Source organism: Herpailurus yagouaroundi, unplaced genomic scaffold, assembly GCF_014898765.1.
Source record: "Herpailurus yagouaroundi ecotype Mexico unplaced genomic scaffold, PumYag 140, whole genome shotgun sequence".
In the NCBI taxonomy this organism is placed as follows: Eukaryota; Metazoa; Chordata; class Mammalia; order Carnivora; family Felidae; genus Herpailurus; species Herpailurus yagouaroundi.
The window spans coordinates 82,446,625-82,473,075 of NW_024412395.1; the positions used below are offsets into that span (position 1 = coordinate 82,446,625).

General features: G+C 39.2%; 1 protein-coding gene across 1 annotated transcript in view; it reads left to right on the forward strand.

Moving 5' to 3' along the window:
* The first annotated feature begins 361 nt into the window (after positions 1-361).
* Positions 362-26,451, forward strand: part of CD28 (CD28 molecule) — a 31,649-nt gene continuing 5,559 nt past the window's right edge. Inside the window, exons 1-3 of the mRNA XM_040475968.1 lie at positions 362-526; positions 21,518-21,874; positions 22,104-22,228. Coding sequence (XP_040331902.1) covers positions 370-526; positions 21,518-21,874; positions 22,104-22,228 — 639 coding nt within the window. The 5' untranslated portion in view covers positions 362-369. The remainder of the gene's footprint in view (positions 527-21,517; positions 21,875-22,103; positions 22,229-26,451) is intronic.

Below are 26,451 nucleotides of genomic sequence, written 5' to 3' on the forward strand. Positions count from 1 at the left end.
TCCCAAACCCTGTAATTCTTGTTGTTGTCTTTTGGACACAATCTCTACTCATGCTATAAAAAAATCTCTCTGCTGCGGTTGGTTCTCTTCCTCTTTTGAGAATACTTTTTTTGTCTTCCCTTCAATTCTTGGTGGGTTTCAAGCACCTATTCCACAAGCTCTGATACCTGTGTACAGAAAATAATTCTCATCAGCCCATCATAGAGTAACTGACATTCTTTTTCAATGACAAGAAAAGCTCGTCTTTAAAAGAAGAGGAAAAGTCTAAAGTCATCAAAACAATGTAATATCCTGTGTGAAATGTTGCAGTCACGATGCCTTGTGGTTTAAGTCCCTTGATCATGTGCCCTGAGTTGGTGGTGGCTGTGGATGACGGAGACACTCAGACTCTGGCAGGTGCATCTTCAGCTGCCCTCACACTTTGGGCTCCTCGGGGAGGAGGGGCTGGAGCCCTGGCCCACCGTTAGCACAATGATCCTCAGGCTGCTTCTGGCTCTCAACTTCTTCCCCTCAATTCAAGTAACAGGTAAAGAATTCTGATTTCTTTCCTCCTCTCAGTTTTTCTTTTGAAGTTTTCGATTGGCTTGGCTCATCTTAAATTTCAGACAACTGATGAAATGTAGTTTTTCAACTATTTGAAATGTAGTTTTGCTCTAATATGGCAACCTGTTATTTAGGAACTCATTGATTCTCAGTCTACAGTATAATATTTTAAGAAACATTGTTTGGAATTAAGTAAGATTTATTTAGCTAGTAGTTGACAATGTTTCAGGGAGCTCTAAAAATTATGCTTTGAAAAAAATTAAGACGATTGCTATAAGATGGTTGGTTCTGAAAGCTCTGGATTTAGACCGCTAGGGTTCATATCACAGATCCATTTCTTACTAGCTGAGCTTAGGCTAGTATGTAAACTGTATGAGTCTCAGTTTTCATGTCTATAAAATGGGGATACTAACAACCTCATCTCAAGGGCACTGTGGGGATAAAATGAAAAAAATCTGTGTGAAATTCTTAGCACAGTCAGTGCTTGGCTTGCAAGATGAATGTTAGTCGTAGTTCCTATGTCTACTCAGATTGAATTCAGTGTGTAAGAATGAATTCTGGCGTCATTGCAGAAGGTGGCACAATCCAAAATCCAAATGCTAATGGAGAATTAGTTTCTTTTACAATTGGCTGAAATCTGTTACCTTAGATTAAAATCCTTTAAATTCCCAATGATGATGATGAAGATCATACACTTAGTGCTATTATAATGGAACTCCTTTTCAGATGAAGAGATCAGGTGGTAGGGATGTTAATTTGTCCGAGGATATACAGATATGAGTTACTGCAGTCAGGGTCTGAACCACCTTAACCTGACTCTTCAGCTCTTGACGATTATACTATTCTGCCTGACGTGATGTGGTTTATGATTTCATAGCTCCAGATATATCCAGGGTTAAATTATCTTTGAAAATCACAATTCCAAACAGAAAGAGCTTGTTGCTTTGGTGGGCTGGGGACGGGTATTCGAATGGTTCTCAGAATTTGAAAAATGTCCCGCTTGGCTCAGGATTTGTACTGATTAGTGAGCACATCTAAATAGGATAATTATTTTTCCTTTAAGGTATGTTGACTAGCCAGTATCTTCAATGTTCTTTCTCATTTATTTTGGTGGTGTGGAGACTGCATTATTTGATGTTGTTCTTAACATCATGTGCATGAACTCCAAAGGGTATAATTTCCCAACCTGCACAAGTGAAATAGTTACATATACACCCATCTATTCCATTGCCTTTTGTGCCAGTGAGCACATTTACAAACTGTGTGTATTTATAAAATGTGCCGATACAACGAAAGACATAAGCTGGTGATGAGCTAGGTTATGCCCCAGTATCTGGTGCCAAGCATTTAAAACTACCAAATATATTTTAAAAGAATTTAAAAAATTTCTTTTAGAAAAAGGTCTTTAAACTATTTTTAAGGGATCTTTAAAATTTATTTTTAAAGATATTTAAAATTTCTCAATTTGTTACACAGTCAAGGATAGACAGAAAGGAAAGACAAGCCTCATTCTCACCGAAACTATTCGAGTATTTGTACACAAAATACTCTCCTGATGTGCTTTGTGGCCAACCATCTGTCATCAACTCACTGAATCTCTTTTGAAGGTATTTTTTGTAAGATGCAAAGCTTTATATTTTTCCTTTAGAACATTTATTGAAAGAGGAGTAGCTAAAACTGTCATTAAGGATATACACATGTGGGACCTCTGTTTTCTACTTGGAGATATATCTGCATTTCAAATGCCAACTCACCCCCATAATAACTTTTAAGATTTCATACTGAGTGGCCGTCTAATGAAGTAGGGGTAGAAATGCTTTTAAATGCTTCTTCCGGTAAGAAAACTTATGAGAAAAAATACAACATAAAAAGATGCATGATCCATTCTAATCAATGATGCAAAACCTGCCATATGCTTTTTGCCTCTCTGTATTTGCCTTCCATAAAGAAATTATAGATAAAATAATTCTCTTGTCACACTGTAACTGTCCTCCCTAGGATTGAGAGAGATTACTGGAATGTCTGTGTTGAAGCGTGTGTGTGTGTGTGTGTGTGAAGAAATGTTCTTTTCCACTATTTAAAAAATTTGAACTCACTGGCTCACAGCATAGCTTAAAATGTTTATTCTATGAAGGTTAAACCTAACCTGATTCTTCATGATTTTAATGACACTGTAGAAAGATCTTTACAGCTAACTTAAAAAATATATAATTTAGGAAGCATGAGGAAACCTTAACTTAGACAAATCCTTTAAGAAAGTTACATGTTTCCTACCAGATTTGGGCAACTGTGCAGTTGAGATCTACAAATTGAGAGGATTTTGTTGGACTTTCAAATAGAGTCCAACTTAGAATTGCAGTCCTTGAAAGGGAACCAAGTTGTGATTGATGGTAGAAGGAAGGTGCATATCGTAGATGGCATTGATCATAGATTTTTCAGCCAGTATTGGTTATTTTTCACCAAGGCTAATCATCCAGCATGAAGATAAAAATCAGGAAAACACCACTTATTTTTGTATGTGAGGATTTCTTTTCATTTTTCCCCAAACCTCCACAAATATACTGTCCAAATGTCCAGTTTGAACACAGTGGATTTCTCCAATGCTTTTGCATTTCCCTTGGCACTTCTTTTTATGAGAGAGGCATAGAAGGCAGGAGGAAGATGATTTTTTTTTTTAAATCATCAGTGAAGCAAGGTAATTAAAGACTTCATTTTTAGTTCAGCAAATGACCCCTCTGAGGTCGTTGTCCACAACAAGAAGTTATTGACCTCTCACAGGAAAGTGTTGCTGTGAGGCTGGGCTTAGGAAAGATAAGATAGAGAGATGAGCATTGAAAATGCTATATAACCGGCAGATTGCTGTATCTCATGACATCCACTATACTGTAGCCGTTTTTCTGACTGTTAAAGAATCTACTGGGTGTTTTGTCATCTCAAGTAAATTTGATGGACATTTCAAATATACAGACATTGCTTAAGAATTTATTTGACTCTACTCCCACACATACGATAGGATTATTACTTTTTATTTTTTTAAAGACAACCATCCAGACAGGACTTTTATAGCAAGGACCATAAAACCAATATCAATATATCAATACCAAGGAATAGAATGAGTCATTTTCACAGACTGATTAGAAAGAGAAATCAATCTGTGATTGTAACTCTGAAGCTCTCACATTAAAACCCTTTTTATGGATGGGAGGTGGGGATCTTGCTGCCTCTTCTTTAGACTTAGACTGTCTTCCCTTTTAATGTCTTCATTTTATTTTCCTGAGTGGAGAAATGCCACATGATTACCATTCAGCTTTTACAACATGTGGTTATTTTCCTCCAAGTAGTTCCTGTATGCAGTGTGCTGACGTTTACAAAATGAAAATTTTTATGCCACCAATATCCTAGAAGACAATTCCATTGTGGTTTATCGTCTCTAAAACAATAGCTCTTTATTAACTAGTATGGGCATTGATAAGGATACACGATTGCAAACTTTCTCATCTACAAATTGGAGGGCGGGCAATCTTTCGAAGCAGTTATTTTACAGCAGGTCACTTAAAAGGATAAAATCTTTCATTTTTCCCTTTCATCTTGGTTAAAGTTTTGCTTGCCTTTTTCTTCAAGAAATTTGTTACTTATGTAACTTCATAGAGGCTGGTACTTTTCTCCTTAGTAGATGGTTTAGCTGAACGCTTGGAAAAAATGACATCTGGGTGGTTTTGTGACTAACTGAAGGGGTCTCTGGTTTTTGAAGACGTATTAAGGAATCTATGTCTCTTTTATGGTCATTTCTTGACTCTTTTGGTCTTAACATGGTGTTGTCATAAAAAAAAAAAAAAAAAAAAAAAAAAAGTACCCAGAGCTTTCAGTCTGAGAATCGTTGCCTAAGAATTGGTCCGTGAAGCCGGAGAGAAGGCAATCCAGGCCCCAGGGAGAAGTGATTGCAAAGTAGGGGTCAAACTTCTTGCTTGCCACTCTCATTTTGATGATTCTGAACCTTAGAAGAGAGGAACACTGGATGGAGTCAAGGGCTCCTTGGTTACTTGTTAGAGGATGTGAAAAAGAGAAGTTTAGACTTCTTTGGCCTAGTGTTTCAATACTCACGTCATAGGCATCTTGATTTAGTCTGTGTGTCACCATACATGTTACGTGGGTTTATATTTTCATTGCTGGATGGAAACCTGCACTTTGGTGGAGAATTTCTTAACTATGAGCTGCAACTTTATCTGTGCATCGCCATTACCGTCATCTTGTTCATTTGTCATCATCTTCATTATCTGTGGGACTTCAGCTGTCAAGGTAACTGGGTTAATGGTTCCTGATGGTGTCACAAATGTCACCCACTCATAATTCACTCTGACCTCTGATCTAATCAGGACCCCTTTTCTGCAGTATCTAAGTCAACTTTGTGGCTCATGATTCACCATGTAATGTATTGATTATAGCAGGAACTCCTATTCACCCACTCATTCACACAAGAATCTGAATTATTGACATATCTTGCATTTTAACAGTGACATAGATTCCCTTGTTAGGAACTGAGGTGGGTGGGTCTTTTCTTTTCTTTTCTTTTCTTTCTTTTTTGTTGTTTTTACTTGCTGAGATGGTAGAGGTTGTAGTCTTCATTGTTTAATTAAGAACACTTGTCAGATGCTGAAGTGGCAGAATATCACTGTCGCTAGATCTGCAGCTTTCATGTGATGTGATGACTTTCTTTGATATTGAACACTACTAAAAAAAGAGGGCACATAATTTAAGACCAGCTTTAGGAACATTGGGTCCAGGAGGGTTCCGCTTCTGATCCACAGACTCTGTCCCATAGAAACTGGGAGAGAATGGGCACGTATAAGAAGACTGTTTCCTTTCACGTTGGAGCTCCTGGGAGGACTAAAACCAGGCTGTTACTAGGTTTCTGTTCTGTAAAGTGCCTGCTTCTTCTTGTGCTTTAGCAAGACAGGTCTTCATTCATGTACTCATTCTATAGGTATTTATTAATATCTTCTATGTGCTATTCTAGGTTCTGTGACTGATATAAAAATTCAGTTTGAGTTTCAATGAAGTACAAATGAGAATTGTGAAATCTTTCTAGAATTTTTTTATTTCAATTTAGTATCATTGAGAATAATTTTCTGTTCACAGTAATTTATTTTATGCCAAACAGTTACAAATAGAATTCTCCATGCAAGTCATGGATCCAACCACGGATACTTAGAGATGGGCAAGAACTTAGACATCTCTCCAGCTATAGAAAAGCAAGTTGTGTTGATGGTTCCTAGACGATGCTCATAGAAAGGTGACTTTGCAACGTGTCCTGGCATTTTTGGATGATCTTAGACCGGATCCATCTCACTTATCCAGTCTATTTTCTTTCATTCCCTAATATAGGATCCTCAAACCCAGTATTTCAGCTTTCTTCATAGTAGCACCTACCTGAACTCTGTGTTTATGCCCTTTCTGATGCTGCATCCCTCCTGGAACTCTCTCTCTCTCTTTCCATCCATCCAAATCCTACTCATCTTTCACTTTAGAATACAGTGCAAAATTCACCTCCTTTGAGGAAGTTCTCCTTGGGCATCCAGCCTGTGTTATGGACTTGTAAGAAGAGTCCCAATGGGAACGTAACTCAATCTAACATTTAGTAAACCTCTGTTATTTTTTTAATCTCTGTTGGAGTCTGAAGGAATATAAAAAGAGGAAAAGCATTATAAAGACTTACTTAGCACACAAGAGCTGCTTGTGTAATTAACCAAGTTCTCTCTGACTTTATGATCCAGTTGAGAAGACTATACATGACAGGATATGGCAGCTGGAAACAGATAACTAACTCGGGGCAACTTCCTCATGCTGTTTGGTGCCTTAATGATTTTGCATATATTATTCTTGCAATCTGAAGTGTCCCTTACACCTCTCACCTGAAGAAGCCTTCTCTGAGACCCTAAAAGGCAAAGTGAGGGACTTCTTTCCTTCTCAGGTTTCCCAAAACTGTTATTATGCATTTATACATCTTTTAATCTGTTTTTTCCCCCTAGACTGTGAGCTCTTTGCAGGAAGAATCATGTCTTATTCATCCTGATAACTTAACAACACACTGAAGTTATAACTTATTTCAGCACAGTGCTGGAAGCATTATAGGTGTTCAACAAATACCTGAAGAAGGAAATGAATGAGTTACTACTAAAATGAAGAAGCATAACATAAATATGCTAGTAAGATTAATGCAGAATATAAGCATTTATGGAGAGGTGGGAATTGAAGTGGATATTAAAAAATAGGATTTGAATGGATGATGTTATTAATAAAATTGCTAGCTAATACTTATTTAGCACTTATAATGTGCCAGACACTGCTCTACCCGGTTTTCCCTATATCACTTATTCTTCCCTGAAATCCTTTGAAACAGTTACTATGATTATCTAATCTATAAGATGGGGACACTGAAGCATGGAGCAAATAGAGTGACTTGCCTGTGCTCACACAGCTAATAAGTGAGTAAATCCAGACACTCTTGCTCCAGGCTTCATATTCTTACCAATTCCATGTTACTTCAGGAGGGAGAAGCAATACAAATAAAGAAATTAAACAAGGCATACAGTTCTGTGTTCTTGGAACAAAGGGCCAGTCTGAATGTGTGGAGGCTTGGAAAGTTAGGGTAGAATCAGGTCAAACCAAGGATTGAATACTGATAACCCAAGTTCAGACTTCATTTTCAAGGCCTTGTGAAGCAGCTGGAAAGTTTTTGGAAGCAGGATGGTCTAGAATGCCTAGGGATTAATGGTAAGGAGATCATGTTGTAACACTCTGCACTTTGCCAGGAGAAGGGGTAGATTAGAATTTGGGTAGCAAAGGTGGGAACAGAAAGAAACAACTATTCTGCGAAATGATTGAAAAGTAGAAACTCCAGGATTTAGTGCCTGAAAGAGAGGGAGGGATTAAGAGTGATGCCAAGGTTTTTGGCTTAACAGGGGAATGGTGATATCACCACCTGAGATGAAGGTGTTGCTGTGCAGCTGAGTTTGGGAGCCAAATACTGTTTGGTTTTAGACACACTGAGTTTGAAGTAAGGGCCTGAGATGGCAGAAAAGTGTCCAGTACAAACCTGAAGCTATGGGAGTTGGGTAAGAAGAAAACATCTAGGAATCCTCATCTTTGGAGTAAAGCTGATGTCATGAGAATGGATGGCCACTAGAAAGGAGGGAGTATAACTATAGAAAAGCAGAGTTGAATCTTACCTGGAAAACAGCTCTGGTTAGGAGTTGGCTAACAAAGATGAGGAGCCAGTGAAGGAGACATAGAATGTGTTTGGAGAAATAAGAAAAGAATAAGGCTCGATAGAACACCACTAAAGCCAAAGGAGGAAAGAATTTCAAAAAGAGATAGTGCTTAATAGCATTAATTGTATAAGGGGAGAAGTGAATAGTGACTTGGGGAGGTATTGGTTTTGGCTCAAAGGAGACCAGTTGGAATTTTGGAGCTTAGACAGAATGGTGGGGAAGCAAGGTAGCACTTTAAAAGGTCAAGAAAAAGTGGAGGGGAACAAAATAGAGATAGTGGAAAGAGAGGAAATTGCTAGATTAGAGACAATTGGGAGCTTATATCACCTATAATGTCTACCATTTTTTCATATATGGTAGGTATGTAATAAATGTTTGCAAACTGAATGACTTCATTACGTTTGACATGTGGAAGAAGCCAAATGCTGTTCTTGAGGGAGGGAGTGAATAAGTGAATGTGCAGTGTTGAAGGGGTGGAGGGGAAAGAAGACCATTGGGAAATACAAGAGGAAGAGGGAGAAAAATAAAGGAGAATGGAAGCAGTTTTCTCCAGATGGGGAGGGAGATTTGGGGCACAGAGGATGGGAGTATTAGAGAAAGGAGGATAAATGTCTAAGAGGAATGAGGAAGAAAAGAAGAGATTTATAGGGGCAGAGATATGTATGTTAGTATGGAGCTAGGGTAGATGAATGATTCCATGCTGGCATACCTGACATTAAAAACTTTTATTAAATGTGTGTGTGTGTGTGTGTGTGTGTGTGTGTATATAATTCTTTCAGAACAGACCTTGGTGTTAAACCTGTATCAACAAGAGCTACTGGATAATACATACCTTGACTTTGAAGGCTTAGCCCATTTGTATTTTAAATTTGCTTGAGCCTTCAAAAATGAACAATATGGCTAGACTTGGCCTCAGCTCATGCCTGAGATAAGAGGGTCACAAGGTTCAGAACAACCTTGCCCAACATCATGGGCAGGGCTCCAATTTCCAGTCAGGGAAGTTAATCTCAGAATCTCCATGTGTTTTTCAGAACAAGGATGTAGCTGCTTGCCCTTGGCTTTGTGGAGGACATGTCTGTTATTCTACAACCCCCCTCCCCCCCTTATTTTCCCCAAACTTAAAAGCTAAAGTCACTGATTTCTCAAGGAAAGGGGATGTGATTAGGAGTTTTAGTCTGTTGAATTGTGACAAAACTTTTCTAGGCCCTCATTTCCTTGTCTGATATGTGAGGAGGTTGGATTTGAAGACATCTCAGGTCTATTTCTGGTTTAAAAATGCTTCTTACATGGAATAAGAAATGCTGGCTTTTATCTGCCCTCATGAGGCAACTCAGCCACCCGCCCCTTTGTGGATGCTCTTATGATCTGAGAGAGAAAATACAAAGAATTGCAGAACAGACATCTCTGAAATTGCTTGGAGACACTGCAAGCCAGGACATTAAGTACTAAGATGCTTAGAAATTATGGCAGGACTTGGTCTTTGCTCCCTCTCTTCCACCTTCCTGTGTAATGTTAAGGTTCAACATAGTAATTACTTTCAAACTTCCAGGTCATGACATTTGCCTAGAAGATTGTGTATGTGCCAAGGTGGCCTCGAGGAGGCTCTTTGGAGATGTAAGATTGAATTATCATCATACTGTTTATGTAGAAAGCTGTGAAGTACTGGTTACCTACCACTTGGACTACAGGTAACTACTGTAGTAGTAGTAGGTAATTACTACTAGGGTAATAAAACTGGATATTTGGGAGTGGTCTGGCAGTGTTTGTATAAGTTAAGGTGCTCCTCCTGGTTGGCCTCTTAGATTTTCCTTCTAGCATTTGGAGCTGAGAGGACAATTGAGGACTTCTGAATTGTAGGGCTGGGTCACATCACACTCATTTATGTCACTTTGTGCTTAGGAAGCTTCAGTCCTGGAGCACTCACACTCTGCACTCCTGGGCAGCGTCCGAATGGGGATGGATGATGGGGATGGCTACGACAGTGCAGGCAATGGCTTTCGGCAGCCTTAACATTAACTGTTATCTTCATACAGAGGACATCCTGATGTATGTGTTTATCTCCGACTTTCTTGAGCTCTGGTCCGGCACATCTAATTCCTGGACCTTTCCTTCAGGATGCCTTACCCACCTCTCAAACCCAGTGTATCTAAAACTGAACCCTATGGCTTTTTTTTCCAAACAAATTTCCGCTCTTCACTTACCAAATTTTGTTAACAATGCCTCCACTGCCACCCTCCCCCTCCCCACAAACTCTGTGTCCTTTCTGATTCTTGTTCACCATCAGTGAGCACAACCAAGTGCCAACTCCACGTCCGTCCTTTCCATCCAGCCCCCTCCGCAGCTCTGGCCCCATGAGCTCACATCAGAGCTACTGCAACAGCCTCCTGATTGGTCTCTGCCTCCCTCCACCCTCCTCCAGCTAGTGCACCCCGCACGGCAGCACTTACCACACCGCTCTCAACTCAGCTGTCTTCAATACCTCCCGTTGCCTTTCTAGTAAAATCCAGATGCCTTTTCTTGGCATTGAAACCTCTCTATGATTGCTATCAGCCATCTTTACCTATTTCCCCTTTATGTAAAATGAATGTTCTGCTGGTCACCAATGAACCTTTATGCTAAAAGTCATTCCCTTGATCTTAGTCTGTCTAAATTTGCCCCAGACTTCATGGCCCGGCTAAAGGTCAGTCTGTCTGCACAGAAGCCTCCAGAATCATCTCATCTGGAAATAAGGCCTTTTTCATGCGACTGTCCATGACAGGGCTCCTGCACCGCATGCGCTTTGGAGTATAGCTAATTGTGCATTTGCCTTAGGATTTCACCTAGAAGAAAGAGGCTGAGTCTTTTACATCTCCCAGGAACCTAGGACATTTTGTTCTATTACTTATTTGCTGAATAAATGCATGACTTTGTCATGGCAGAAGTCAGAATACCAAAGAACAATTTTCTGACACATTGAAATTTCTTTTCAGAAAGAACTCATTGATCGTTTTGATAATTTTTCTCTCTTCAGAATTAATGACTAGGTGCTCAGATGGGACTTTTTGCTATTGAACTACTTGACCTCTGAGTTACTTTCCGACAATTGCATGGAGCACAATAGTTTTTCAAAAGGACAAGAACAAATGTCCTCTATGCTAGAGTGTCCAGCCTGTGTATAAAAAGATGAGGGTGAAACATGGAGCTTAGATTGGTGCTGGTTAACAGCAGCTAGTTGAGTACATTTATTAATCAGGTTTCTATTTCTATTTTTATTGCTACCTATAATCATTGTACTTGTTTGAACTAAGGAATCTGGATTTTGTATACAAATCATCCTTTTGATATGAGTAAATATGCTTGACAGAACTGATGGTTGTACACACACAGTCTTGGGCGGGGCTGGTCCCGTGGCCGGTTTCTCTGAAAAAAGTCATTGCATCTGTCATGGTGGCCTCCTCTTCATGATTCTCTTTCCTTCTGGTTCTGCCCATTCCCTTTTAGACCTAAGGGTGGTCATAATTGCTGCTGTGAGCCAGTTTCTAGCATTTGCCTTGTGGTTCCACACTTTTGACAACAGTCCTTTTATAAATAAGCCTTCCTCCTATTGCCCAATTTTGATCGTGCCATTTGTTTTCCGCAGGGATCCTGAATGAGGCGCTCTCTCTCTCTCTCTCTCTCTCTCTATACACATACATACATATGGCTGGCTTTGAAAATACAACATGCTTTTTCAAAGCTCTTTTTTTGGAGGAGCTTTCCTTAAATCTTTATTCCTTGTGAAAATGGGGAAATTTTCAAGACAACAGTCATTAGAAAACTAGATGGAACAACCACAACGTGATTTTGAAAATGTAATGTGTATTTTTTTCTTTTTCATTTTAACATGAATTTCAGAGAGTCTGGAGCCATTCAAGGTATGCTAGGTCATTCCTAGCTTTGTTTTTAGCTCAAAGAAGATGGCAAAATTCTGCTAAGTGTTTTGTAGTCCTCTTTCTCACATTTGTATGAGGCAAAGCCACCAGCTAGAGTTATCAGAGTCACAGACAGAGAAAAGAGCCACTTTCCTCCCAGAAAGCACAGTTTGTCTTACAGTTCCCTGAGCAAACACTGGATTGGCCTGTGAGCAAGCCTGCCCTTAATGGAGCCTAAAATGGAGCAAGTGGTCAGATGGCCACGTGTTAAAGAGTATCCTAGGCCTGAAGAGGAAATATACTCAGAGGAAAGTTACAGTAACTTCACCGGCTCTGTGGTCAGGAGGGAGGTGCCGTACCCCAAGGAAATCAGCGTCACCTTCATACTGCGTTCGCAAACACCACGGAGCAAGATAGTTGAAAATAGAAAGCTTTCATTTTCTTGGGTTCCTGCCTGACACGTTAAATTCTGTTCAGTCAGAATTTTAAAAAAGGAAACGACGTGATTAGGATCTTATGATCTGATTTTTAAGCTGCAAAAAAAAAAAAAAAAAAAAAAAAACAAACCAAAAAAACCCCTCTGATTGTGATGTGCAGAGATGGAACCCAATAAAGTTCTTGAGAGGTTCTGAAAGAAAATCACATTGCCAATTAAAAATGTATTATATTTCTACTTACTGCTTCCTTAACGTCTCAATGCAAATACCAGTCTTGAGTGCTGTCTACTCTACTCTCTAGTTCACTAGCCCTAGGTGCTATTCTGTTTCTCTGTGGTGCTATAAGGAAAAGGAAAGATGGCATATCATAAATTAAACATGATACATATATGTAATTCACAGATGTCCTGAAGAATTTGCCCAGTAAGGTTTGAACTGAAAAGTGACTATGTTTCAACTAATGTTCATGTTCAAAGTGTTTTGTGCAAGTGCATTACAGGTAAAGAAAGTTTGAAAACACACTTTTTCTAGGGGTGCCTGGGTGGCTCAGTCGGTTAAGTGCCTGGCTTCAGCCCAGGTCATGATCTCACAGTCTGTGAGTTTGAGCTTCCAATAGGGCTCTGTGTTGACAGGTAAGCCTGGAGCCTGCTTTGGATTCTGTGTTTCCCTTTCTTTTTGTCCCTTCTCCACTCATGCTTTGTCTCTTTCTGTCTCTGAAAAAAGAATAAACCTTAAAAAAACCCCAAAAAACCAAACACACTTTTTCTAAATATGACCATGAATCACCAGAAATCACATGAATCTGCTGAATGCACAAAGTTGGTTTTCTATTCATTCATGATTTAAAGCATTATTTCTAGAAACATAAATAAATAATCTTAGCTGTTCCACTATTTGTGTGACCTTGTTTAAAAAGTCACTTACTTTTTTCATTTTCAGTTATCTCTTCTATAAAATAAAGGGTTGGCTTGGATTATTTCCAACATTCCTTCCAGCTGAGCACTTTTTGCATGATGGTACTCCAGCAAAATGGTGGAGAAAATTGAATTTAATTTGGTTTTATCTTGATCTCACTCCATTTATTCCCCTACTCAATTGTGTTTTCCTCCCTAATTCTCACTTCTAGTACCATCCAACTGTCCAGTCCTGCTTTCCGATGATCTAGGATCACTCACCGAAATTGTGTTGAAAGTGTTACACAACGCAACCCAGAGGGAAAAGAACAATACATTACAAGTCATGAAGCATGAGCCACGTCCTTAAGGTCACTTGTCCTAAACTTGGGCAACTTATTTGGCCTCTTTAACCTCAGTTTCCCTATCTATAAAATGGGCATAAAAATGGCTGTCCTATATGTTTACTTCAGAGGTTTATATGGAGTTCATATGAGATAAAATAGGAAAAAGCATTTTGTAGTCCTATGACTGTAGGCCACAATTACTAATTGAAGTCAATATGTTCCCTACATGGCATTTTAGGATTCATCTTCTTTTGAAATCCAAGCATTAACTGAGCTGGTGAGAAGGGTCCTTCCAGGGTCAGGGTTCCTTCTCTGGTGCTTGGAACCACACCTTAGAGATGGTTATCCGGTTCACCTGTGCAGAGAGTTGACAGCTATTAATGTAGTAATTGACCCATTTACAATAGGGAAACAGGGAAAGGTTTTTGTTTTTGCTTTTGTTTTGTTTTTTTGTAACCAGTTCTCATGGAATCACATGTAACTTCCAAATTTCCAAAAGTCAACTGTATCACAAGATTCACAGATTATCTATGGGAAATCTTTTAGTTCTCACTGCCTTGCTTATAAGGAACAGATAAGTACATTTTCGCCTCCAATCTTATTCTTCATGTTGCCTGTTGTTAAGGAGGAGTTGTGAGGGAGAGAGGTTTGAGGTTATAGCTTCCTGTCCCCACACCTTTAGCTGATTTAGCTGCTAGGAAAGGCTTTGAAAGCAAAGCACTAAATTCATCATCAAAACAACTTGTCAATTCAGTTAGAGAAATGTCAGTCAAGCGGATCTTTTGAAACCAGAAGCAAATACAATTGTTGAATTTACAGTATTTTTCTTTTAATGTAGTAGGTTTGACCTAGGTGGACCTTGCCTAAGCACTCGCAAGAAGGAAACCAAATATCCACAGGGAAAGGCTTGGTCTGCTAAGACCAAATTAACCTGACAAGGATGCTTTTCACTCCTAGCATGAACTAAAGAGCAAAAAGGAATCAAATAAATGTTAGTATGGGGAAGCTAGATATTTCTCTAGTTTTTTTGTGAGTCTAGGTATGTTCTTAAATTTTACAATGTGTTCTTAAATTATTTGAAGTACTGTGTGGATTCCCTGAAACTCAGAGAACCAAAATACGTATCAAAGTCCAATGTCATTTGTTGTTTCCGTTATTGGTTGCTATGACTTATCCATGTTATTGCCCCACTCCCCTAGAGGAAGGGGTGTGCATTTTTACAGTGCTCCATTTTAAGAAAAAATAAGAGGAATCAGAATTAAGGTGTCTACTGTAAGTTGTAATGATCACATATATTCAATATCACTTAGAGGAATTGGTTATCTTTTTCTACCACCAAAAGTGAATTTCCTTCATTTAGTGTCTCTTTAAAGCAGATGTAGATTTTGAAGTCCTATGAGATGGTTTCACACTTAGGCTTCTCTGAATGATTGACATGAACCAAGGTGGAACCAAGGGCTATCAGGATATAAATGTTGAAAACAAGAAGTTCTATCAGCCAATCCTTAACTTGGGTTGAACCCTAAGCTAGAAATCATAGCCACATGCTCACACATATTTGGCAAACCACTTGAAGCATAGCACCTAATTTTAAAATTATGTGATGACATGGAAGACAGAGAAAAGTAAACATTGACAAATACATTGGACGTCTCTTGCATCAAATGGCCACATAATCAATATTTTTCAAGCTTTTTCCTGACACAGTATTAGTACAGGGAGTCACACACAAAAGGATTATTCCTTCCCTCTTGCAGTTGTTGGATGTGCCATCAACTGAGAGAATACCGAATATGTAACAGCCAGCCAAGACACTGGGATCTTGGATTGCTTTTCCCTGAGAAATTTCTCAATTTGTAGTGCTGAGGTAGAATATGTTCAGGAGATATCCCAGCAGTCTTAAACATGCTGAGGTTTGACTTTGGAGGCTCCACGATAAACAGAAGGAAAATATTATCACTATATTATGCTTTGTGAAGGAAAATCAGTTTCAGGAGAGGAGGACTACCACTTCTCCTTTGTGAAAACAGAAAACACCAAACAAAGTTCCAGGCAGTCAACTGTGTTCCCAGGAACCTTGGAGGTAACTCACATTTTCTTTGCAGCGATCTCTTAGGCTGGAAGAACGTCTTTTCATAGCCCAGATGTATAAACTTTACCTCAGTTTCTGAGCATAATGAGTGAAGAAGAGATGTAGGCAAAACAGTATTACTTACTTGGTTGGTCTGTGGGCCTGAGGACAATCATTTTTAACTCCTCCTTCTCCCTCACTCACCACATCTAAGCCAATGCTGAGTTCTGCCATTTTTTTTTTAACTGTTCCATCTTTATTAGAAAAGAAACCAGAAAAAGGGAGTGGGGCAAGCCCAACCCTAAATGACCCCTCCACTATGACACAGGCAAAGCCCGGCTCATCTGGGCATCAAGGTGTGGACACGGCCACCTAGACTGGGCGTGGACATGGTTATACAAAGTCAACGTCTCATAGAAAAGGTTGAGTTCTGCCAATTTTAACCTGTAAATATTTCTTGAGTTCATCCACTTCTTTGTAATTGTAGTTCAGGCCCTTATCACCTCTTGCCTAGACTACTATGATTGTATCCTAATGGTCTCCATGTTTTCTTACTTGTGCCCTTCAAATTTACCTTCCATATTTTTTTTTAATTTATTTTTGAGACAGAGAGAGACAGAGCATGAACGGGGGAGGGTCAGAGAGAGAGGGAGACACAGAATCCGAAACAGGCTCCAGGCTCTGAGCGGTCAGCACAGACCCCGACACAGGGCTCGAACTCACGGACCACGAGATTGTGACCTGAGCTGAAGTTGGCTGCTTAACCGACTGAGCCACCCAGGCGCCCCTCCATATTTTTTATAAAATGAAATCACCTTTCTGCTTATGATGCTTCAATAGGTCCTCGTCACCTGCAAGAGAGAGCCCAAGCTATGAACTCTGCTTGTTTGCCAATCTTGTCTTTTACAAGTCATGGTCCAGCAAAATTGAGGTAGCTATAATTCTCTACCTCTGCCATACTCTTTCTCACCTCCTTATCTCCTCTGCCTAGACTCTTCTTTTTCTCTCTTTGTCTTATATTCCCTGCAGTCCACTACTTCATGCCCCATGTCCTACCACACAGTCTCCTACTTCACCCCACCCCTGACACAAAGGCTCATCTTAGCTAGGCTTTTACTTAACAAATTTGTTGAATAAGTGTATGCATACATCAACACTTAGGTCAGCACTCACTTTCAGAAATCCTGAGCTGGTTCTCCAGTCACACCCAGAAACACTGTGCAGATCACTGTGCCAGTATTTTATTTTATTTTATTTTATTTTTTTATTTTATTTTATTTTATTTATTTATTTTTTTTTTATTTATATATGAAATTTATTGTCAAATTGGTTTCCATACAACACCCAGTGCTCATCCCAAAAGGTGCCCTCCTCAATACCCATCACAAGAATTGAAATCATACCATGCATACTTTCAGACTGTGCCAGTATTTTAAAAGTAGCCATTTGTTTACGTATCTTTCTTTCCCATCAGGCTGTAAGCTGCCCAAGGATAGAAACTGCGCCCTGTTCATCTTTGGGAAGTGAAATTTTCTCTTCTGTGTGCATCTTGGGAAGGTGTCATATTCTGAGTTACACAAGAATATTAAGCAAACTACTGGAGTATAAATGCTAGAGCTTCTCTTCCTTCTTCCGTCTCCCTTCCTCTCTCTACCTCACTGTGGGTGCTGGGAGAAGGAAGCCAAAGTGGCTAACCTTCCAGGGTTTCTCTCTAGATTTTCTTGGTTTATCTGCTTATTCTCCCTTTTATTACCTTGGCAAAGAAGTCCTGTTGTCATCTTTTTCCTTATAGCAGCTCTTGAAGGCAGAGCAGGAAGAATTTGACCGTCTCTTAAAACAGAATCCAAATAATTAGTAAGAGAAACAACCCCTGGAGGGCTCAGTAAGCGGAAATACCAATAGCTAACCTGTACTCCTTGAAAAGGAGGGGAGATGCTGGCATTTCTTGCTGGGTTTGGTTTTTCTAGTCAGAAATGGCTCAATGATTCTTTCTAGGTAAGCAAAGTCTAAAACCAAACAAAATAAAACAAAACAAAACACAAGTTGCATTTCCCTATCATAACAGGTTGAACTTTTTGATTCCTTACATGTGCTTTTCAGTGCTTTTAGGGAGTGTTTGAATGAATCATAAATGAAGCTCAGTTGCTGAGACACACATTTTGAATAAGGATTTAGTGAGATGGTAATCAGACCTAGCTGCTGATAACAATGATACAGTCAGGTTACCATCTTTCACTTATTGACTATTTAATGAGATCCTATTATTCACATGGTACCATACAAAGAAACATAAAAGGTTGTCCTTGCTCAAAGAAGACAAGGAAACTAGAAGTCTAGAGGAAATACACACAAGTCAAAAGCTTGAAGCATATGAAACAGGAGGTGCTCAAAATGTAGAACCTGACCAAATGATACAGATAGTAATCGTTTTGAGACCTGAGAAAGGAGATATTCTAGGCCATGAAATTAGTTAACAAAGTATGGAGAGAGCAATGCTCACACAGTACATTGCTGAGATGTTGACTTAAATAGTCTGGCTAATGGAGGCTTGGGTTTGAGGAAATGAGGTTGGAAAAGCCCGTGGAGGCCTATGAGTTGAGGATAAGAAATGAGTTTTCAACTGTAAGGTTCTGTAACCACTGAAAATTAGAATCTCCTGAGAAACTGAAAGTACTGATGTTTGGATCCTGTACACAGAGATTCTGATTGAACAGGCCTGGGAATCAAGGGTTTTTAAAATTTCAGGTGATTCTAATATGCTGTCAGCTTAAGAAATCTGTTACACGATAGTGATTTTCAACCCTAACTAAATATTAGAATCAAAGGGGGGAATTTTTATGGCAATACTAAAGATGATCCATAGAATGGGAAAAATATTTGCAAATCACATATCTGATAAGGAACTTGCATCAAAAATATGTAAAGAACTCTGATGATTCAACAGTAAAAAGGCAACCCAGTTAAGTAGGCAAATAATCTGAATAAACATTTCTCTAAAAAGGATATACAAATGCTAATAAGCACATAAAAATGCTCAACGTCATAGTCATTTGAGAAATGCATATCAAACCACAATAAGATACGGTTTCATATCCACTAGAACGGCTATAATAAAAAAGATGAACAATAACAAATGTTGGCAAGAATGTGGAGAAATCAGAGCCCTCATACACTGCTGGTAGATATGTAAAATACTGCAGTTGCTTTGGAAAATATTTTGTCAGTTCCTCATAAAGTTAAACAGAGTTAAACCATATGACCTAGCAATTCCCCTCCTGGTATACACCCAAGAGAACTGAAAACATGTCCACACAAAAATGTGCACACGAACATTCATAGCAGCATTATTCATAATAATGAAGAAGTGAAAGCAAATAATGAATAGAAAAAAATTTGGTATATCCATACAGCAGGATATTATTTGGCCATGAAAAGGAATAAAGTTCTGATACATTTTACAACATAGATGAACCTTGAAAACATTATGCTAAATGAAAGAAACCAGACAAAAAAGGCCACATATTGTATGATCCCATATATGTGAAATGCTCAGAATAAGCACATCCATGGAGATCGAAAACAGTTTAGTGATTGCCAGGGGCTAGAGGGAAGGAAGAATGGAGAGTCATTGCTAATGAGCATGGGATTTCTTTTTTGGGGTAAGAAAAATACAATATTCTGGAGTCAGATTGTGGCAATCCATTCATAATTTGTGAGTATAGTAAAAAAACCACTGCCAAAGGGAAAGGAGGTGGGGGTGGTGGGCAAAATGGGTGAAAGGGACTGGGAGATATGGCTTCCAACTGTGGAATGAGTAAGTCATGGGAATAAATGGTACAGCACAGGGAATACAGTCAATGATATTATAATATGGTTGCATGGTGACAAGATAATAGCTACACTTGTAATGAGCATAGCATAAAGTATAAACTCGTTGAATCACTATGTTGCACAACTGAAACTAATGTAACGTTGTGTGTCAACTATAAACAAAGAAAACAAAATGAAACACAACCACTGAATTGTATACATTATATACTTTATTATAAAGTATAATTATAATATACTTTATAAGTATAATTGTATACTTTTTTTTTATAAAAAAAGAGTGGCTTTATGGTACATGACTTGTATCCCAATAAGTTGTTTTATTTTTTTTTTTTAATTTTTTTTTCAACGTTTATTTATTTTTGGGACAGAGAGAGACAGAGCATGAACGGGGGAGGAGCAGAGAGAGAGGGAGACACAGAATTGGAAACAGGCTCCAGGCTCTGAGCCATCAGCCCAGAGCCTGACGCGGGGCTCGAACTCCCGGCCTGCGAGATCGTGACCTGGCTGAAGTCGGACGCTTAACCGACTGCGCCACCCAGGCGCCCCAAGTTGTTTTAAAAAATGCAAATAGATGATACAAATCCCTTCTCCCATCCAGCATAGACAAATTTCATCAGAATTTCTGGAAATGGGACCTGGATAGGTTTTTGTTTTTGTTTTTTAAGTTCTTGGTGTACAACTAGTGTTTAGAACTATATAGGTGATGAAAAGCTTTTAGTGATTTAGTTCTATGCATCTTCCTTCTTCCCAAAGCAAAAACAAAACACCTGAGCACTTGAATTCAAATCCAGGCTAAATTGTAGGTTTTATTTTAATAGATTTTTATTCTATTTGGCTCTTCAGTATGGGTGTGTGGGATGTTGCTTCAAATAACCTTAAAAAATATTTTTTAATGTTTGTTTATTTTTGAGAGAGAGAACGAGCATGAACAGCAGAGGGGCAGAGAGAGAGAGAGAGAGGGAAACACAGAATCCAAAGCAGGCTTCAGGTTCTGGGCTATCAGCACAGACCCTGATGTCAGCCTTGAACCCATAGACCATGAGATCATGACCTGAGCCAAAGTCGGACGCTTAACCAACTGAGCCACCCAGGCACCCCTAACATTTTTTTTTTAAAGAAAATGAAAATAGGTAGACAATTATTAGCATACCCCAAAATAATGGCAAAAATGTTTGGTTCTTATTAAAGTTTGAGTCAGAGACACAAAGCAATTCATTGTTTTAGAATAATGGAAAATTTAGAGAACTTTGCAAAGTTGATTCTTAATGCTTAAGTGGTCTATTTCTCAGGTTATTGTAGTTTACTTGGGTTTTTTAGTCTTAGCTTTGCTCATCATCTCTTTAGTGATTTAGACAAATCATCTATTATTTCTAGGCCTTAAACAGTCATTATATATATATATATATATATATATAGTTGTGTTCCAGGCAATGGGGATATAGTGGGAAGTAAGATGGGATGGATATGGTCTCTTCTACATGTAGGTTATAACACCTAGCTTCAGGTTCTTTGCTTTAAAAGTGAAAAGATTGAACTAGATGGTCTCCAGATTCTTTGATCATTTACTGGAATAGCATAAAGGTAGAAAAATGGCAAAGAGGGGGAACTCTTGTATATCTCTTCTATCTTCTGTGATTTAAGGGAACAAATATGTGAAGTTCTTGAGAAGGCTTCTCTCAGAATATGCTATGGAAGGTAAGTTAAACTCCTTGGGTTATGTTTTCTCTTACTCTTTATCCTACTTCATCCTTCTTACTCTTCATCCCAATAAAGTCAAATGGCTCAAAACATTTTAATTTCTTCACAAAAACCTGCATCACAACTTAAAGACAAATCTATTTGTGTATCTATGTCAGGTGTTACAAGCCATTTCTAAGTATCCCACTCAATCAGGAAAATAACAAAATTAAACATGATTAACATCTTTGGAATCTTAGTCAAGATTCAAAAATTCCAAACGCATAGCTGTGGTGCTCAATGCCAAAAGGAGGCCACCTTCTGCCCTCCAAGTGAAAGCATTCTCCATTGTCCCATTCTAAGAAGGATGGAAATAATATAAAAATGTAAACTTTTAAACTCTCAGTGTATTGTCTTCCGAAGAGTTCCTGCATCTTCTTCTGCCAAGAGAAAGCCTTTGCTGGAGATCTGTTTATTTTGTTCATTAATATATCTTGATTTCAGGGGGATAAAAAAGTCCTCATGACCTTGTTCTAAGCAAATGATTTTTCCTCCTTCAGAAAACAAGATTTTGGTGAAGCAGTTGCCCAGGCTTGTGGTGTACAACAATGAGGTCAACCTTAGCTGCAAGTACACTCACAACCTCTTCTCAAAGGAGTTCCGGGCATCCCTTTATAAGGGAGTAGATAGTGCTGTGGAAGTCTGCGTTGTGAATGGAAATTACTCCCATCAGCCTCAGTTCTACTCAAGTACAGGATTCGACTGTGATGGGAAATTGGGCAATGAAACAGTGACATTCTACCTCCGAAATTTGTTTGTTAACCAAACGGATATTTACTTCTGCAAAATTGAAGTCATGTATCCACCTCCTTACATAGACAATGAGAAGAGCAATGGGACCATTATCCACGTGAAAGGTAACACGCAACTCTACCAGTGCACCACTCTAAAGTAATGGTTTTCAATGGCAGTCTTGAAAACTAGGTCATGATCAGTGACTTCCCAAAGAGGAAGTCTGCACATTCTAAGCTAGTGATATTTTGCATATTTTGATTCATCTCCCGTTCTTCCATAATGTTCAGAAGGAAGGAAATGTACTCAAGTGCCATTCCCATGTCATTTAACCCACTCTATTCTATTTTTCAGAGAAACATCTTTGTCCAGCTCAGCTGTCTCCTGAATCTTCCAAGCCATTTTGGGCACTGGTGGTGGTTGGTGGAATCCTAGGTTTCTATAGCTTGCTAGCAACAGTGGCTCTTGGTGCTTGCTGGGTAAGAGAAGCAACACTGCTTTTGTGTACCTTTTCCACTATGAACATGTTCAAGAACTGTGCCTGTGTGGTTTATTTTCTGTTTAGCATGTGATTGTTACTATTATTGCTATTTTTTCCCTGCTAGGTTTGAGTAGGCTCTCTTTTAGCTTTCAACTGTATTGGAGATGAAAACCTAATGTGAATTCTAGTTTTTAGAAGGCATTAATTAGGTGGCCAGGCAGAATAAGAAGCTAAATGGGTACATTGCGGGTGATGGTTGGGAGTCTTAGGGCCAGGTACTTTTCTTCTCCCCATTTTGCAATATCATTATGACAAGTAAAATAGCTTTAATATACATATATGTATAAGAATCTAAGCAACTTGGGAATCTAGGCAATGAAACCAATGAACAATTTTGGTTCAGGGTCAAAAATTGTGAGAAATTTGGCTACTGAAATTATGCATTCTGCATTCAAACCTAGCAAAGAAACTAGGTCTGTTTATCTGAGTCATATTTTTATCTCCTCTGAAGCAGTTGAATTTTGTGAGGCCAAGTATGGTTGCTGTCATTATGAAACTATAATGGGAGTTAGACTTTTCTGAGCTCTCAGCACTGAATTAGAGTTTGCCAACTTGTGCAAATGTTCAAGTAACAAACTTGGCATATTTTTCTTTACCTTCTTCAAAATTGAAGTTTTGAACATATCTTGATGACTGTATTTACTGTTACATTGGGACTCCCTTACCAAAGGGTCTTTCCCCTTACTCAGAAACCTCCCATTCTCATGTACATGGTGTGGACAGAGTATCTCCTGCTTTGATTCCATGTTGTCTTTGAATTTTTTTCTATAAGTCAGACGCATGTATGAGTCATGTCTTCAATAAGAAATGTTACTCCTCAAGGACAAAGGATTATTTCTCTTGATATTCACCATCCATCTGGTATTAAGCATATTTAATGCTTAATGAGCGCTTGTCAGATTGTTGAATTGATAACCCCCATAAAGGTCTTTAAGGCATATTCCACACATTTAACTAATCTACACATGGGTCAGTGAAAACCATGACAAGTGGAATCATCCTATTTACTATAGCATTGTTATAGTGCTGGGGTGGTGGTGGTAGATGGAGGTGAGGAGGGCATCCCCGGGTTCATGGTCATGTCAATGATAGATGCAGCCCGAGATCCTTTTAAACTTCGTTGGCCTATTACCAAAGTTTGCCTCTCCATCCTTCCCATTCCCCACATGCATTGTGAGAGATTCTAAGGGCAGATGGACATTTGCTAAGCTGCCTGTTGCCTAATCTGTACCTTCTGCAGGGTAGGGAACAAAGTGGCTACTTTTTCCTGGAAATCCTTTATACTAGATATCAAGTTGATATTTACCTGTCTTGCCTTCTCTAAGTTGCCCAACCCTGAGAGCTTTTTATGTAGAGAAAATTGCCTAAATTCTTCCTCTGATGTCAGTTGAGTCCCTCATCTTTCTGGATCTTGGTGTTTTCATACAAGGTACCTTCCCACTTTTGAACCTCTGTGGTACTTGCCAATGATTTAGAATGTAGAACCTTAGTCCTTATTTTTATCCCTTAGGAATTTCAATGTCTTAATCTAAAATATAGGTGCAGCGGCTTTTTGGGTACATCTCCAAGACAGGTGCTCCCCTATAATATGCTGACTTAGGTCAATGTAATTTACCAGCTTCCCAGGAGGTAGTTTTGAGAATTACTTTAACTTTCAGTGGTCAGAAGGGTGTTGCTCATCATTTAAAACTTATTGTAAATACGCATTAGAATATCAGTTACTATTATCAGGCACTAATTCCAGGCTCAGTGACTGGGACTGCCCAGAGGAACAAAGCCTGCTTCTCCTTTTCAGTGAATTTAAACAGTTTACTTTCAAATTGGAAACATCATAGATGCTATGGGCTTTTCTTTAGTAGCACTACTTGCTTTGTCTTGATAAAACTTATTTTAGTCTTATTCTAGTTCATAGGTTCCCCGTGAATTAGGAAGAGCCAGTTGTTGGCATAATCTTATATCCTGTGGTCTCTTGTAGTCAGGTTGTCCAATAAGAACTCTTTATTTGCATCTCAACCTAGATCTTTATACTCTCTGACCAAAAGGGTGTGAAATAAATATATATGTATATTTTGTAGAATAATACAGCATTTTTACCTTTGGCTCATCTTTCTTGCTGCTGTTACTATCTAAGCAACCACCAACTTGCTAAGCTAGACAGGGCATCAGGGATCCCTAGAGTTCAGCCATTTCCTGGGTCCTATTCTGGGATCCTATTTTTGACTGGTCTACATTGTGCCTTGGTGTAGCTGCTGTTTTCCCGGAACTTCCTGAGTGCTTGTGATGTGCTACCGTAGGCAGTTGTAGGTTGAGTGGGTTTCTGGGAGCAGCTGCACATTCTATCTCTGTTCTTGACCTGTTGCTGACATTTGAATAAATAAAGAGCTATCCTCTGCCAGGCTGCTGCAGAACAGCACCTGTTACCGTCACTCAACCAACCATTCACTCAGCTGAATGGTAAAACCTATTCTCTTTCTTAAAGGAGCCTTTTAAAAAACATGGTCTTCTCCACTATCAATCACAATGTAGGGAACGTAGATAGTATGTGGATAGGTAGTATCTGCCTTTAAATTCAGTGTGTTCTTGAAGACTGTGTCTTTAAGCAAACTGTCTTTTGTCTTGCTGTTGTTTTGAGGAAATAAGGAGGTAAGAGTGGGAGTGGAGGAAGGGCAAGGGAAGATAGACTGTGAAGTCACACATCTTTAGCAGACACAGCGGATTGGTGAAGGGGCAGAATAGATGACCCAGTCACACAGACACATAAGGCAAATACTCCCCACACATATAGGCATGTGCTAGATGCGGCTGGACACTACGGGTTCTGTATGGTGTTCCCAGCCATGCACGTGTCATTTCCATCCCACTTTCATGTTTATGGCTAAGTGGACTAAGTCCACTATATGCTAACAGCATGAGGGTAAGCATGGGAGCCAATTGAGCAGATCTTTCATAGTCTTTGTGCAACCTGGAGAGCCTCAGACTCAAGACATCTTCATTATTGGGGCCAGCTATAGTTTTATTTGGGTGTCTGAAGGCAAAGGCTGCCATTGGGAGTCTGTCAAGGGAAGTCCTCAGAGCTGCAGTAAGAGCTAAAATTCTTGCCAGGGTATCATTAGCAGCCTTCCACATTTATTTGGGGGCAGACGTTTCCTTGCCCTTACTCCTGCCGTGTCATAACCTTGTGCCCAAGAGAACTCTAGTCTTTCATTTATAGAAAGGATGTAGAGCCAAGATGTTTGAAGAGCAACTTCCCTCACCCACTTGGTTTCCATGGCTACTTCTCTTGAATGAATCTCCCAATTATGTCTGTTTAATGGTATGGTCTTCTTAGTTTCAGCTGGATCATTCACCCATCATTCAAATCCCAAATCACCAAAGCTGAATTTGTAACCTTCTCTTACAAATCTACTTCTCCTACTGTCTTGTCTTATATCTATGGATGGAGCAGCATCCTTCCAGGCTCCCAGGCTCAAATCATCAGTCATCTCTGGGTATGAGCAAAAAGGAAGGGACAAGCAATCCAATAATATTCATTCTAAATTTGGTCACATATTTTGTATCCATTACTTCCCTTTCACTCCATTCATTTTCATGATCAGACTCCTTCGATCATGATTTATCAGTCTTGGCACTATTGACATTTTGGGCTGGATAATTCTTTGTTGTAGGGGGCTGCCCTGTGCATCAGAGGGTATTCAGCAGCATCTCTGGCCTCTACCCACTAGGTGACATAGCATTCTTCCTAGATGTGACAACCCAAAATATCTTCAGACATTGTCAAATGTCCCCTGGAACAGGGGATAGGGAGCTGGTTGTGTCAAGAATGAGGCTTAGGTCGTCTGGTTTGGGCAACCGTATATATGGTAATATCACCCGCTGAGATCAGAAACAATGAGAGAGGACCAGACTTTAGGGGAGGCTCTTGAGTTTCCTTTTGGACATGTTGAGTTTTAAGTGCCTTTGAGGTCTAGGTCAGAGATATAAATTTGGGTGAATAGTTGCAAATGGGGATGAGATTGCCTATAGAGAGAGAGGAAGGAGTGAGTAGAAGTCTATGGGGAACTCACATTGAATGACTACTTAAAGAAGGATGAGCTTGCAAGGGAAGCAGGCAAGGAGTAGCCAGACAGGTAGGATGAAAACCAGGATGGTACCATCTCACAG